The sequence below is a fragment of the Mandrillus leucophaeus genome, unplaced genomic scaffold, assembly GCF_000951045.1.
Source record: "Mandrillus leucophaeus isolate KB7577 unplaced genomic scaffold, Mleu.le_1.0 Scaffold274, whole genome shotgun sequence".
Classification (NCBI taxonomy): Eukaryota; Metazoa; Chordata; class Mammalia; order Primates; family Cercopithecidae; genus Mandrillus; species Mandrillus leucophaeus.
Genome location: NW_012102854.1, coordinates 400,653 through 414,239, shown reverse-complemented (window position 1 = coordinate 414,239; position 13,587 = coordinate 400,653). Strand labels below are relative to the sequence as shown.

General features: G+C 41.7%; 1 protein-coding gene across 3 annotated transcripts in view; it reads left to right on the top strand.

Moving 5' to 3' along the window:
* Window positions 1-12,497, top strand: part of ZNF382 (zinc finger protein 382) — a 23,232-nt gene extending 10,735 nt beyond the window's left edge. For all 3 annotated transcript variants that reach the window (XM_011984787.1, XM_011984785.1, XM_011984786.1), the window contains one exon: window positions 10,014-12,497. In XM_011984787.1, coding sequence (XP_011840177.1) covers window positions 10,014-11,434 — 1,421 coding nt within the window. In that variant the 3' untranslated portion in view covers window positions 11,435-12,497. The remainder of the gene's footprint in view (window positions 1-10,013) is intronic.
* Window positions 12,498-13,587: the final 1,090 nt, after the last annotated feature.

Here is a 13,587-nt window from a genome sequence, read left to right as displayed (position 1 = left end):
AGTCTTTCGCTCTGTCGCCCAGGCTGGAGTACAGTGGCAGGATCTCAGCTCACTGCAACCTCCAACTCCCGGATTCAAGCGATTCTTGTGCCTCAGACTCCTGAGGAGCAGCTGGGATGACAGGTGCGCACCACCATGCCCAGCTAATTTTTGTGTTTTTTTAGTAGAGATGGCGTTTCACCATATTGGCCAGGCCGGTCTCGAACTCCTGACCTCAGGTGATCCGCCGTAGCCTCCCAAAGTGCTGGGACTACAGGCGTGAGCCACTGCCCCCTGCCTATTTTTAGTAGTTTTAATTACATATAGTGATTATAATGTTAACCATTAGTAACCTTTTAACAGAGTAAACTAAGAAGTAGATAGTTGTGAATTATCTGCTACATACTAGCATGCTGTAACAGATTAGCAAATGTTATGAATACATCATCTCACAACTTTATCAATACATGTTTTCTCATAGTACAATTTTTTGGCGTTTAACAGGTCCAAATATGTTTAGTCTTTCCATTCTGTATAAAATCAAAGAGCCAAAAGTATGTAAATTTAAACTTATGTTCAATAATGAATGTTTCAGTAGTTTATCTTAGAAATTATAAATGAGTATTAGTTAACTTAGCATGACTCTTAGGTTGCAGGTTACCAAGAAGATTTTGGACACTGTTTTTAGGCAGATATTATGAAACAACTGTGGAAAAACCTATTTATAAAACTCTTATTCCACTTATATTGACCTACACAAATAGTATTTATTATGTTTGGATTGTTCATGAAAATTTCATAATACGTTAAACAAAACTAGCCATTATCTCAAGTCACTTCTTTGTTAACTGTATAGCATATACAAGTAAAAGGCAATTAAAAGCAAATCAGGAAAACCTGAAAAGTTAAATGCATAGGTTTGTTTTATTTTGTTTTCCTGCTGTGTTTGATGTATATGAAATAATGGATATCAGACAATTCATTTTTACTACATATTTATTTGTGCCTTTTTTCTTAAGTTGAATGTATAGTTTTTATAGTTTTAAACATAGTAAATACAATAGTAACTTATTTGACTAGTAAAGCCAAGTAAAATAAAAATATGTGCTCATAGATGCACCTCTTCTTGTTAAACCAAAAATATTAAACTCAGTTATCAGAATTTTACCCCAAGTCACATGAACTTGAAAGGCCTTTGGGTTAGTTCCTGTATTTCTGGGGGTGTTAGGAACATTTCACTTACACAAACACTCATTTTTATCTTAAAACAATTTGAATAAACTCTTTAAGGGAGTTTATACATTACTTTGGCCAAGTGCTGTGGCTCACACCTGTAATTCCAGCTACTCAGGAGGCTGAGGCAGGAGGATCGCTTGAGGCCAGGAGTGCGAGGCCAGCCTGGGCAACATAGCAAGACCCAGTCTCTGAAAAAAATGTATCCCAGTGCAGTGGTGTGCACTTGTAGATCCAGCTATTCAGAAAGCTGAGTCAGGAGAATCACTTAAGCCCAGGAGTTCAAGGCTGCAGAGAGCTATGCACTACTGCACTCCAGCCTGGGCAACAGTGAGACCTCATCTCTAAATAACTAAAATGTTTAAATAAATAATTAATACCATCTCGAGGTAAGAAAATATCACATATACATAATATACATACATAGACATACATAGGCAGACAGTCCCAAACAGAGATCTTATAACTTTCATTCTAAAATGTTAGCCAGGAGTCAGTAAAATAGTGTTACACCTCATCTTTGCTCCACTTTATATTTTTATCTGAATTGTGTTTCTGACACATGGAACAAGGTTAGCTGTTCAATGTGTGGGCTAATGCTTTTTAGCCAATATTTGTGGAGGAGATTTTCAGATTTTCATTTTTCCTGTTATATAATCTTATGGAAGCTGTGACTAAATTTTAGGTGTGCCACTGAGCTATCTGGATGTCTCCAAAGCTTGGCTGAGTGAATAAAATATCCACTTTGTTTCCAGTTAGCCCTTTTTTCCTTCTCAGCCACAGGTGTTTCTTTTGGGGGCCCCTTGAGTGCCCCCAATGTGGGGCAGGGCACCTAAAGTTCAAGTGACTGTAGGGGTTAGAGTGGGAAGGGAAAGGTCTGGCAGGGTGGACAAAGGGATGGAGGAGTTCTGAAGGGCTACATGTCAAAGGATTCAGGGGAACTGAAGGGATGATCAGAGGTGGTGAGAGGAGGAAGGAGGAGTGGAGCAGTGGGAAAGGAGAGGTCTTACAGGAGCCAGTTTAGAGAATCCTTAGTAAAGTGATGCCAAGAAGAAAGGAAGTGGAGGGAGCTGGCAGAGCATATACCAACAGGGGAACATACACCATCAGTCAACTGAGAAGTTCCCATGGGAGAAACAGGATCAAACAGAGAGGCCTCACAGGTCAAGAATTTTCTAGCCCCGAGAGTCAGGAAGTGAATTCCCACCCAAAAGAAAGACACAGGAAGAAAGACCTGTAGCCCAGCAGGTACTTTTTTTTTTTTTTTTTTTTTTTTTGAGACGTAGTCTTGCCCCAGGCTGGAGTGCAGTGGCGCGATCTCGTCTCACTGCAAGCTCCGCCCCTCTGGGTTCACGCCATTCTCCTGCCTCAGCCTCCCGAGTAGCTGGGACTACAGGCGCCCGCCACCTCGCCCGGCTAATTTTCTTGTATTTTTAGTAGAGACGGGGTTTCACCATGTTAGCCAGGATGGTCTCGATCTCCTGACCTCGTGATCCGCCCGTCTCGGCCTCCCAAAGTGCTGGGATTACAGGCTTGAGCCCCCGGCCCCCAGCAGGTACTTTTTAAACAAAGAAACCAATGTCTCTAACCCAACTTCATATAAACAGAGGAACCTAGGATTCTAATCCAGCCTCTAGAGTATGCTCAGAATCTAAGGAATCAAAATGTTGTACCAGCTTCAATGGGAGTTTGTCCAGAGCGGTGGACCAGGAGTCCGACTCACCAATGGGTCCCCAGTCAGTCAGGAGTGAAGACTAAGGCTCAAAAGGTGTGCACTTGGGGTTCTGGGTGAGATGCCAAAGGGGTCCAATAATCAATCTGTTCCTATCCAAGCTGTGTTACTATAAATACTAAAGAAAAACATTATCCTGACACTTGTAAGGCAGATCTCAGGGACTGCTACAATGGGGTTTTGAAGTAGTGGGGAGAGAATGGGCCAACTCTGAATACCATAAGGAAGAGAGGAAATTTATAGTTGGGGGAGAGGGGCTGTGATGGGAAATTACTGAGTGGATAGGGTAATCTTGCTCAGCTGACCTACCAGGATTCCTACTGAAAGCAGGTCATGGTGATCAGATATCACCTGCAGGGGCTGGTGAGGAGAGAGATCAGATATTGAGAGTGGGGGATTCCAGCTAAACCGACTTGACAGAAAACTTTCTAAAACTGGGCCCTTCGGTGGACATGCCCAAGGACTGGGCCTAGTTGATTAAAGTTTTATGGTGTTGTCCTGAGTCCTGGGATGCAGTCTCTACTCCTAAAACATGGTCCTTCTGGAGTCTCAATGGAAAGACCAAGGTTGTTTTGTTTTGTTTTGTTTTGTTTTCACCTAACCCAGGACAAAGATGAATGGACCAGGATTTTTTGCTCTTTTATTTTGTTTTATTTGCCTGTTTTTCCACTCTGCTTTAAAATTTTCAGTGCGTTTAAAAATACCAGAAAGGGACTGCCCCATGTTGGTCTTCATGAATCCATGCTGAACTGCTCTCTTTTAATATCGCATTTCCAATTTGCTGGTATTGGGACCAAGATTTTAACAAGGTTCCTGTTGGCACAGGGCTAGAATCGCAAACTCTTTCTCAGAGCTAAGCAGCCACTGAACTCTTTGCTCAGTTCCTTCAGGGCTCTAGCATTCTTTCCCCTTTGGGCTCCTTGCAGTCTTGCCCTGCAGCAATGTAGTTAACCGAGACTTTAAGATGAAGTCTCGCTCTGTTGCCCAGGCCGGAGTGCAATGGCGTGATCTGGGCACACTGCAACCTCTGCCTCCCAGGTTCAAGTGATCCTGTCTCCTCAGCCTCCCGAATACTTGGGATTACAGGCACATGCCGCCATACCTGGCTAATTTTTGTATTTTCAGTAGAGACGGGGTTTCACCATGTTGGCCAGGTTGGTCTTGAACTCCTGACCTTAAGTGATCTGCCCGCCTCAGCCTCCCAAAGTGCTAGGATTACAGGCACATGCCACCACGCCTGGCTAATTTTTGTATTTTCAATAGAGATGGGGTTTCACTATGTTGGCCAGGTTGGTCTCGAACTCCTGACCTTAAGTGATCTGCCCGCCTTAGCCTCCCAAAGTGCTGGGATTGCAGGAATGAGCCACCACGCCAGGCCTGTTCCCATAATCTTATTTATTATTATTTGTTTCTGTATTTTCTTGTGCCCATAATCAGCCCAAGTAGTATAGGATTGAGTCCATCATCTCTTATACTTTCTTAATCATCTCTCTACAATGTGTTATATTATCACACCCTGTAAAATATCTTTACATCTTCTTATATTCTCATTTGCCATTGACAGCTTCCAAAATGAGAGCCATATCATTCATTTCAGGTGTGGGCTGCTGTAATTAATCTTTGAATTTGCCATGATTTTTCCCTAGTTTTTTTTTTTTTTTTTTCAGTTTATTCTGTCATTATGCTAAAAAGATAACACTTTTTAATATGAAATTTAAATCCCTCTGTTTTCATGGGTGACAGGATCATACCTCATTTGGTCATTCCAAATGTATTTCTGTCTGTGACTAAGAGCTTTTGATAATCTCTTATTTGTTCAAGAGTCCTAAATATACTCCATATACAATCAGCCCGCCAATTCATGGCTTCCACATCAGCAGATTCAACCAACTGCCAATAGAAAAAAAATACACAAACACACACACACACACACACACAAAATACAAATAAAAATCAGTATAGTATAATAGCTGTTGGCATAGCATTTGCATTGTATTAGGTATTATAAGTCATCTAGAGATGATTTAAAGTGTACAGGAGGAGATATATAGGTTATATGCAAATACTACACTATTTTATATGAGGGACTTGAGCATCTTTGGATTTTAGTATCCTTAGGGGTTTCGGAACCTGTCCCCTTGGATTGGATAATGAGGGAAAACTGTAATTGGTTCTATTCATCACAGCTGGACCTTTCCTTATATGATGGATACTACATGTTCCATATATACTTGCAAAGTTAGCCAACTATGAAGTTAGAGGGTACAGTAATCCATACAAGACCACCCTTACTTCTGACACCAGCTGTAAATTCAGGGATACCCAGGACTGCCCTTAGGGCCGATAATTTTTTTTTTTTTTGAGACGGAGTCTCACTCTGTCATTCAGGCAAGAGTGCAGTGGCGTGATCTTGGCTCACTGCAACCTCCACCTCCCAGGTTCAAGTGATTCTCAGCCTCCCAAGTAGCTGGGATTATAGGCATGTGCCACCATGCCTTGCTGATTTTTGTATTTTAATAGAGACAGGGTTTTACTATGTTGGCCAGGCTGGTCTCAAATCTGTGACCTCAAGTGATCCACCTACCTCGGCCTCCAAAAGTGCTGGGATTACAGGTGTGAGCTGCCACACCTGGCCAGGTTTGATAATTTGCTGAAAAGACCCATGGAACTCAGTGAAAGCTGTTATACTCACAGTTACAATTTGTTACAGGAAAAGATTAAAATCAGTCAAGGGAAGAAGGAAATAGGCAGAGTATGGGAAAGTGCCAAACTTGCAGCTTCTAGTTGTCCTATCGCTGTGGAGTCATGGAGAGCAATCCTGGCAACACTGTGTGACGATGCATACAGAGTACTGCCAACCAGTGAAGCTCAGCACAGCCTCAGTGTCCAAAGTTTTTACTGGGGCTCCATCAAATAGGCCTGATTGCCCACGTGACTGAGCTCAGTTTCCAGTGCCTTAGGAAGCTGAGCTGATGCTTGCTGCATGACTCAAAGCCCCTACCCTAAATCACATTGTTACTGTCTGGGCAGCCAAAGACTCCCTGGCAAACAAATAAACTCCTATTAGCCATGACACTCAAAGGCCTTAAAAATTACCACCCTGAAACTGAAGTTAAAGGTTAGGCCTCTCATTTGGCAAGGTTAAATTTTTTTTTTTTTTTTTTTTTTTTTTTGAGACGGAGTCTTGCTCTGTGGCCCAGGCTGGAGTGCAGTGGCGTAATCTTGGCTCACTGCAAGCTCCGCTTCCCGGGTTCACGCCATTCTCCTGCCTCAGCCTCCCGTGTAGCTGGGACTACAGGCGCACGCCACCGCACCCAGCTAATTTTTTGTATTTTTAGTAGAGACAGGGCTTCACCGTGTTAGCCAGGATGGTCTCAATCTCCTGACCTCGTGATCCGCCCGTCTCGGCCTCCCAAAGTGCTGGGATTACAGGCGTGAGCCACTGCGCCCGGCAGCAAGATTAAATTCTTTACCACACAGTACTAATATATCACTTAACTAAAAAATCAAGTTTCATTTCCTCCATGAAATACCTTGACTACTGTGTAGACTGTGTCTATTTCTGTTTTTTATGCATTTCCATTCTACTTAACATCTGTAATATGTGAGCAGACACGTCCTCTGATATGATCTAGTAATTTGGTACCTAATTCGAAGTTGTTTTACATGAAACTTCTTTCTCCATTTGGTTCATCATTTCCCCAAAATAAGGTCCTCTCTTTTGCCTTTCCTTACTGCAGCTTGTAACAGAGACCAGGTATTCAGTAGTTATCTTATTGACTGTCATACCGTGCAAGGAAAATATCTTTCTTACCCATTTAGAAATCATTTACTACTAAGTTCTTTTTAGGTGTACCTGCCAGCATTGTATCCCCTAACTTCAGATAACAGTGTGTAAATGTATACTCAGAAGATTTTAGAGAAGATCGTCAATAAAATATTGACCTCCAAAAATGTGAGTTTTAGTTGGGAAAGCAATATTATATTATCAAATCAAGGACTTTACATAGAATGATCATGTTAAAATCTCAGGTTGTTGGAAAATACCTTGAAGTGAATGTTCCAGACCATAATTTTATTACAATTTCAGACCGACGGGATACTGAAAGGTAGAAAAACTATGTGAAAGCTTAGCCGGGAGCAGTTGCTCATGCCTAGAATCTCAGCATTTTAGGAGGCCAAGACGGTGGATCACTCGAGGTCAGGGATTCGAGACCAGCCAGGCCAACACAGTGAAACCCCATCTCCACTAGAAATTACAAAAAATATTAGCCAGATGTGGTGGCACACACCCATAGTCCCAGCTACTCAGGAGGCCAAGGCATGAGAATCGCTTGAACCTGGGAGACTAAGGTTGCAGTGAGCTGGGATTGTGCCACTGCATTCCAGTCTGGGTGACAGAGTGAGACTCTGTCTCCAAAAAAAAAAAAAAAAAAAGGGTGGGGATCAGGTGCAGTGGCTCACACCTGTAATCCCAGCATTTTGGGAGGCCGAGGTGGGTGGATCACGAGGTCAGGAGTTCGAGACCAGCCTGGCCAACATAATGAAACCCTGTCTCTACTAAAAATACAAAAATTAGCCAGGTGTGGTGGCACATGCCTGTAATCCCAGCTACTCATGAGGCTGAGGCAGGAGAATCACTTGAACCAGAGAGGTGGAGGTTGCAGTGAGCTGAGACCACGCTGTTGCACTCCAGCCTGAGTGACTGAGTGAGACTTTGTCTCCAATAAAAGGAAAGACTATGTGAAAACTTTAAGAAAAATTGGATAGTAGCATATACTTGGAGGTATATGCTTAGGGAGGCAATGTAACTCCAATTACCAATACATATTAGTTTTACATGTCCTAGAACTGCGCAGAAGTGGAATTGTATGATATGTATTCTTTTTCATAAAGCGTACACACTGCAAAATATTTGAGATTCATTCCTGTTGTCATTGTGTATCAGCATTGTTTCTTCTTATTGCTGTGGTAGTATTCGATTGTATAATACATGACACAGTTTTACCTGTTCATCTTTTGATGGATATTTGGGCTGTTCCCAGTATGGGACTATTATAAATAACAATGTAAATCATAGGTAAGATGAATCCATCTTTAAATTGCCCTCCCAAATATGGATGGTAGTAAGGCAACTATAGTAAGATATATAATAATTTTTTTAAAATGATTAAGATTAATCAGTGCTCTGCATATACATCGAAGAATCCAGCCCTTTACAACTCCAACAGGGAATTGCAGAGTTAAGGTGACTGTATTGGGAGGAAAACTCAAACCTATCTTTCCCTAAAGCGAAAAAAGTAATTTGGCAAATTGAAAGAATGAAGTTAGAATTGTTGGTCAGGAGAATTTCATTATTGACCATCTCTGGCAGAATAAACTGATGGTAACAGCAATCAGAATACTATAGTCTCCGGGCACTGTGGCTCACACCTACAATCCCAGAACTTTTGGAACATCACTTGAGGCCAGGAGTTCAAGTCCAGCCAGGGCAACACAGGAAGACCCCCATCTGTTAAAAAAAAAAAAAAAATTAGCTGGATATGGTGGCACACATCTGTAGCCCCAGATACTTGGGAGGCTGAGGTGGGAGGATTGCTTGAGCCCAGGAGGCCAAGGCTGCAGTGAGCCAGGATCACACCACTGTATTCCAGCTTGGGGGACAGAGCGAGACCCTTTCTCAAAAAAATAAAAATGAATTTAAATACATATATATATGTAAAATATGTATACACAACAGTGATTATATTCGTGTTGGAAATATGTTTTGTCTTTTGGTGTATTGGATAATTCCTCATGGGAATATGTTTTCCAGATTCTCTGCTTTCAAGAGAAAATAAATTGCAGTTATATGGACATCTAGGGCCTATACTATAGACTAATGTTTCTGTAAACACTAGGAAATGAGCTGAGAAAGTTCATTTACCATTCATGGGCTCAATGCAAGTGAAGAAGAAAGAATTGGAAGCACTTATAACACTTACTTAGTCATGAGGGGATAAATAATGTATAGCTTTTTGTCTCTTCCTAAATAATTTTCTGTCACATTGCCTATTGTTCAGCACCCTTGGTAGGCTCACTTCAGCAGCTCTGAATCTTCTATTCCAAGGAGAATACCTCTTTCATCATTCTTTCTCTTCTGCTCACTTATCCTTTTTCTGTTGTTGTTCTTTTTTTTTTCTTTTTGAGACAGACTTTCGCTCTTGTTGCCCAGGCTGGAGTGCAATGGCACGATCTCGGCTCACCGCAACCTCTGCCTCCCGAGTTCAAGCAATTCTCCTGCCTCAGCCTCCCGAGTAGCTGGGATTACAGGCATACGCCACCATGCCCAGCTAATTTTGAATTTTTAGTAGAGACAGGGTTTCTCCATGTTGGCCAGGCTGGTCTCAAACTCCTGACCTCAGGTGATCCACCCACCTTGGCCTCCCGAAGTGTTGGGATTACAGGCATGAACCACTGAGCCTGGCCATCCTTGTGTTTCTTATACCTTCTCAGTGCAGCTTATATTTATTTTTTATTTTTTATTTTTTTAATTTTTTTTTTTTGAGACGAAGTCTCGCTCTGTCGCCCAGGCTGGAGTGTAGTGGCACAATCTCCGCTCACTGCAAGCTCCGCCTTCCAGGTTTACGCCATTCTCCTGCCTCAGCCTCCCGAGTAGCTGGGACTACAGGCGCCCGCCACCTCGCCCGGCTAATTTTTTGTACTTTTTAGTAGAGACGGGGTTTCACAGGGTTAGCCAGGATGGTCTCGATCTCCTGACCTAGTGATCCGCCCGTCTCGGCCTCCCAAAGTTCTGGGATTACAGGCTTGAGCCACCGCGCCCGGCGCAGCTTATATTTATAACATGCCAAAGATATGAGTGTTTTTTACTTATGCCAGTTTTTCTTCATTTTAATAGAGTAGCAAGATTTGTATTTGTGTTTATACATTTTCGCTACCAAGAGGTAATTTATTCTGGCCTTTTTGTAGATCAGAGTAGTGAGATAGTCTCACCATAGTTTGTCTGGATGTATACCCAATCCATAGCATTTATGTGAAGACTCACAGTGTTAATTGTATTCTTTTCTAGAAGAAGATGGGAAAACTGAAGATGTCTTAGTGAAGTTCAAAGAATACCAAGACAGGCATTCTAGATCCCTCATATTCATCAATCACAAAAAACTAATTAAGGAGAGAAGTAATATTTATGGTAAAGCACTTACTCTAGGCAAGAACCGTATTTCAAAAACCATACTATGTGAATATAAACCTGATGGAAAAGTTTTGAAAAATATTTCAGAACTAGTCATTAGAAATATAAGCCCCCTAAAAGAGAAGTTTGGGGACAGTACTGGATGGGAGAAATCACTCCTCAGTACGAAGCATGAGAAAATTCATCCTGCAGTGAATCTCCAGAAACAAACAGAAAGAGTTCTCAGTGGTAAACAGGAGCTTATTCAGCATCAGAAGGTTCAAGCTCCAGAGCCACCGTTTGACCATAATGAGTGTGAAAAATCCTTCCTGATGAAAGGAATGCTCTTTACACATACTAGAGCTCACAGAGGAGAAAGAACCTTTGACTACAATAAAGATGGAATTGCCTTCATAGAAAAGTCAAGCCTCAGTGTCCATCCAAGTAATCTTATGGAAAAGAAGCCCTCTGCCTACAACAAATATGGGAAATTCCTCTGCAGAAAGTCTGTCTTTATTATGCCTCAGAGACCACAAACAGAAGAGAAACCCTTTCACTGTCCTTACTGTGGGAATAACTTTAGAAGGAAATCATACCTCATTGAACATCAGCGAATTCACACCGGTGAAAAACCTTATGTTTGCAATCAATGTGGAAAGGCCTTCCGTCAGAAGACAGCCCTCACCCTTCATGAGAAAACACATATAGAGGGGAAACCCTTTATTTGTATCGACTGTGGGAAGTCCTTCCGCCAGAAGGCCACCCTCACTAGACATCACAAAACACATACGGGAGAGAAAGCCTATGAATGTCCTCAGTGTGGAAGTGCCTTTAGGAAGAAGTCATACCTCATTGATCACCAGAGAACTCACACAGGAGAGAAACCATATCAGTGTAATGAGTGTGGGAAGGCATTTATCCAGAAGACAACCCTCACTGTGCATCAGAGAACTCACACAGGAGAGAAACCCTATATTTGCAATGAATGTGGGAAGTCCTTCTGCCAAAAGACAACCCTCACTCTCCACCAGAGAATTCACACAGGGGAGAAACCCTATATTTGTAATGAATGTGGGAAGTCCTTCCGCCAGAAGGCAATCCTCACTGTTCATCACAGAATACATACAGGAGAGAAATCCAATGGGTGTCCTCAGTGTGGGAAAGCCTTTAGTAGGAAATCAAACCTCATTCGCCATCAGAAAACTCACACAGGAGAGAAACCATATGAATGTAAACAGTGTGGGAAGTTCTTCAGTTGTAAGTCAAACCTCATTGTCCATCAGAAAACTCACAAGGTAGAAACCATGGGAATTCAGTAAGTAATGCGGCTTTTTTTGGTAAAAAAATGTTAAGTCATAGTAAACCCTGTAGATGATGTTGCTTGCAAGCATAATAATATCCAACAGTTTAAGGTACTATGCCACATGGTAACCTACTATTTGCCAGCCTGTAAAACACACACACACACACACACACACACACACACACACACACAAATATTATTAGACAAATTACATGACAAAAATCATTAAAAAGTCCAAATTTTTTTATTAGTAGCTTCAGCAGACAAAAAATTCCTCTGTCAAGGTGTTATAAACATTTTAAATCACATTTTCCATTTCAATACATATCCTTTTGTTAATCAGTAATAACTAGTTGGCCAACTGACTGCGGTCCATGGACTATACAGTGAGTAGAGAGGTTCTTTAAAAGAAGGAGGTATAAACTGTATTTCTCATTGCAAATCCAAAATAAAAATTAGTTGTTACCTCCTCACAGTTGACCATGATTCTGACTTTTAACATTACAAATTAGTTTTTACATATTATAAACCTTTCTATAAATTGGATTATCATGCATTCTTTCATGTACGGCTTATTACATTCATCATGTCCCTGAGTCTAATCATTAGTGCATGTGGCAGAAGTTTATTTATTTTTATCCAGTATAGAATTCTATTATATGATTATATCACAATTTATCCATTCTCCTGTTGATGAACTTTTACATTGTTTACAGCTTAGGGTCATAATAAATCATGCTTCTGAGAGCATACTTGTCTTGGTGTACATACATGTATTTCTCTTGTGTATATACTTAGGAATGGAATCGCTGGGTCTTAGTGCATATGTGTATTCAGTCAGATACTGGCAGACGATTCAGAACTTTCACCACATGAGATAATTGACACTGAAGGGAAACAGCTATAAATTTTATCAATATGGTGCTGGTTCAAACCAGAGAATTCTTGCTACAGGGAAACTTGATCAGTGTTATTGTGAAAACTGGGAATGTGAATGAATGTAATATATGTAGAAAGACGTTTAGCCACAGCCCAAATCTTCCAGGCAAATGTCATAAATGTGAGATTACTGTTAGCCACAGTTAATGCCTTATTTGAAGGCAAAAAGTCTACTAGAGAAGGAGAGGCATCCAGCATTTCCCTTTTTCACCATCAGAGAATTCCAACTAGAGAAAAGTCCTGTGAGTGTGTTGAAGTTGGAGCATGGGGAGGAATATAGTCTTTACCTACGGTCTGTATCTTACTGGTCAAGTACAAATGATGAATATGGAAAAGCTTATAGCCATCGTTCATATATTACGCTACACCAGGGAATTCACATAGGATGAGAACTCTTCAAATGAAATGATTGTAAGAGTGACTTTAACTGTTGCTCATTTCTTTTACACCATCAAAGAATTAATACTAAAGAAAGGAAGATTAAAAGGAAACAAATGGTGCTTGGGACTTTGTTTTTTTTTTGTTTGTTTGTTTGTTTGTTTTTGAGAGAGAGTCTCGCTCTGTCACCCAGGCTGGAGTGCAGTGGCATGATCTCAGCTCACTGCAGCCTCTGCCTCCCAGATGCCAGTGATTCTCCTGCCTCAGCCTCCTGGGTAGCTGAGATTATAGGCAAGCACCACACGCATGGCTAATTTTTGTATTTTTAGTAGAGACAGGGTTTCATCATGTTGGCCAGGCTGATCTTGAACTCCTGACCTCAGGTGATCTGCCCGCCTTGGCCTCCCAAAGTGCTAGGATTACAGGGACTTTTAACTCTGGGGAGAGCTGTCTTCCATGAAAGAAGTCTAGCCATACCGAGACTATAATGCTAGGAAGTCTATGTGTAGGCACCCAGCTCAACAGCCACAGCTGAGCTCCCAGCCATCAGCTAGCATCAGCTGCCAACCACCTAAGTGAAGCCTCTTGGACATCCAGTCAAGCCTTCAGATGACTGTGGACCCTGCTGATACCCAACTGGTACCACAAATGAGACCTCAAGCAAGAACTGCCCAGCTGAGGGCTTCCCAAATTCCTGGCCAACAAAATGGTCAGGCTTTTAAACTAAAAACAGTTTTATTTTTTATTTAATAAAAAAGTTTTGGCTGGGCGCGGTGGCTCAAGCCTGTAATCCCAGCACTTTGGGAGGCCGAGACGGGCGGATCACGAGGTCAGGAGATCGAGACCATCCTG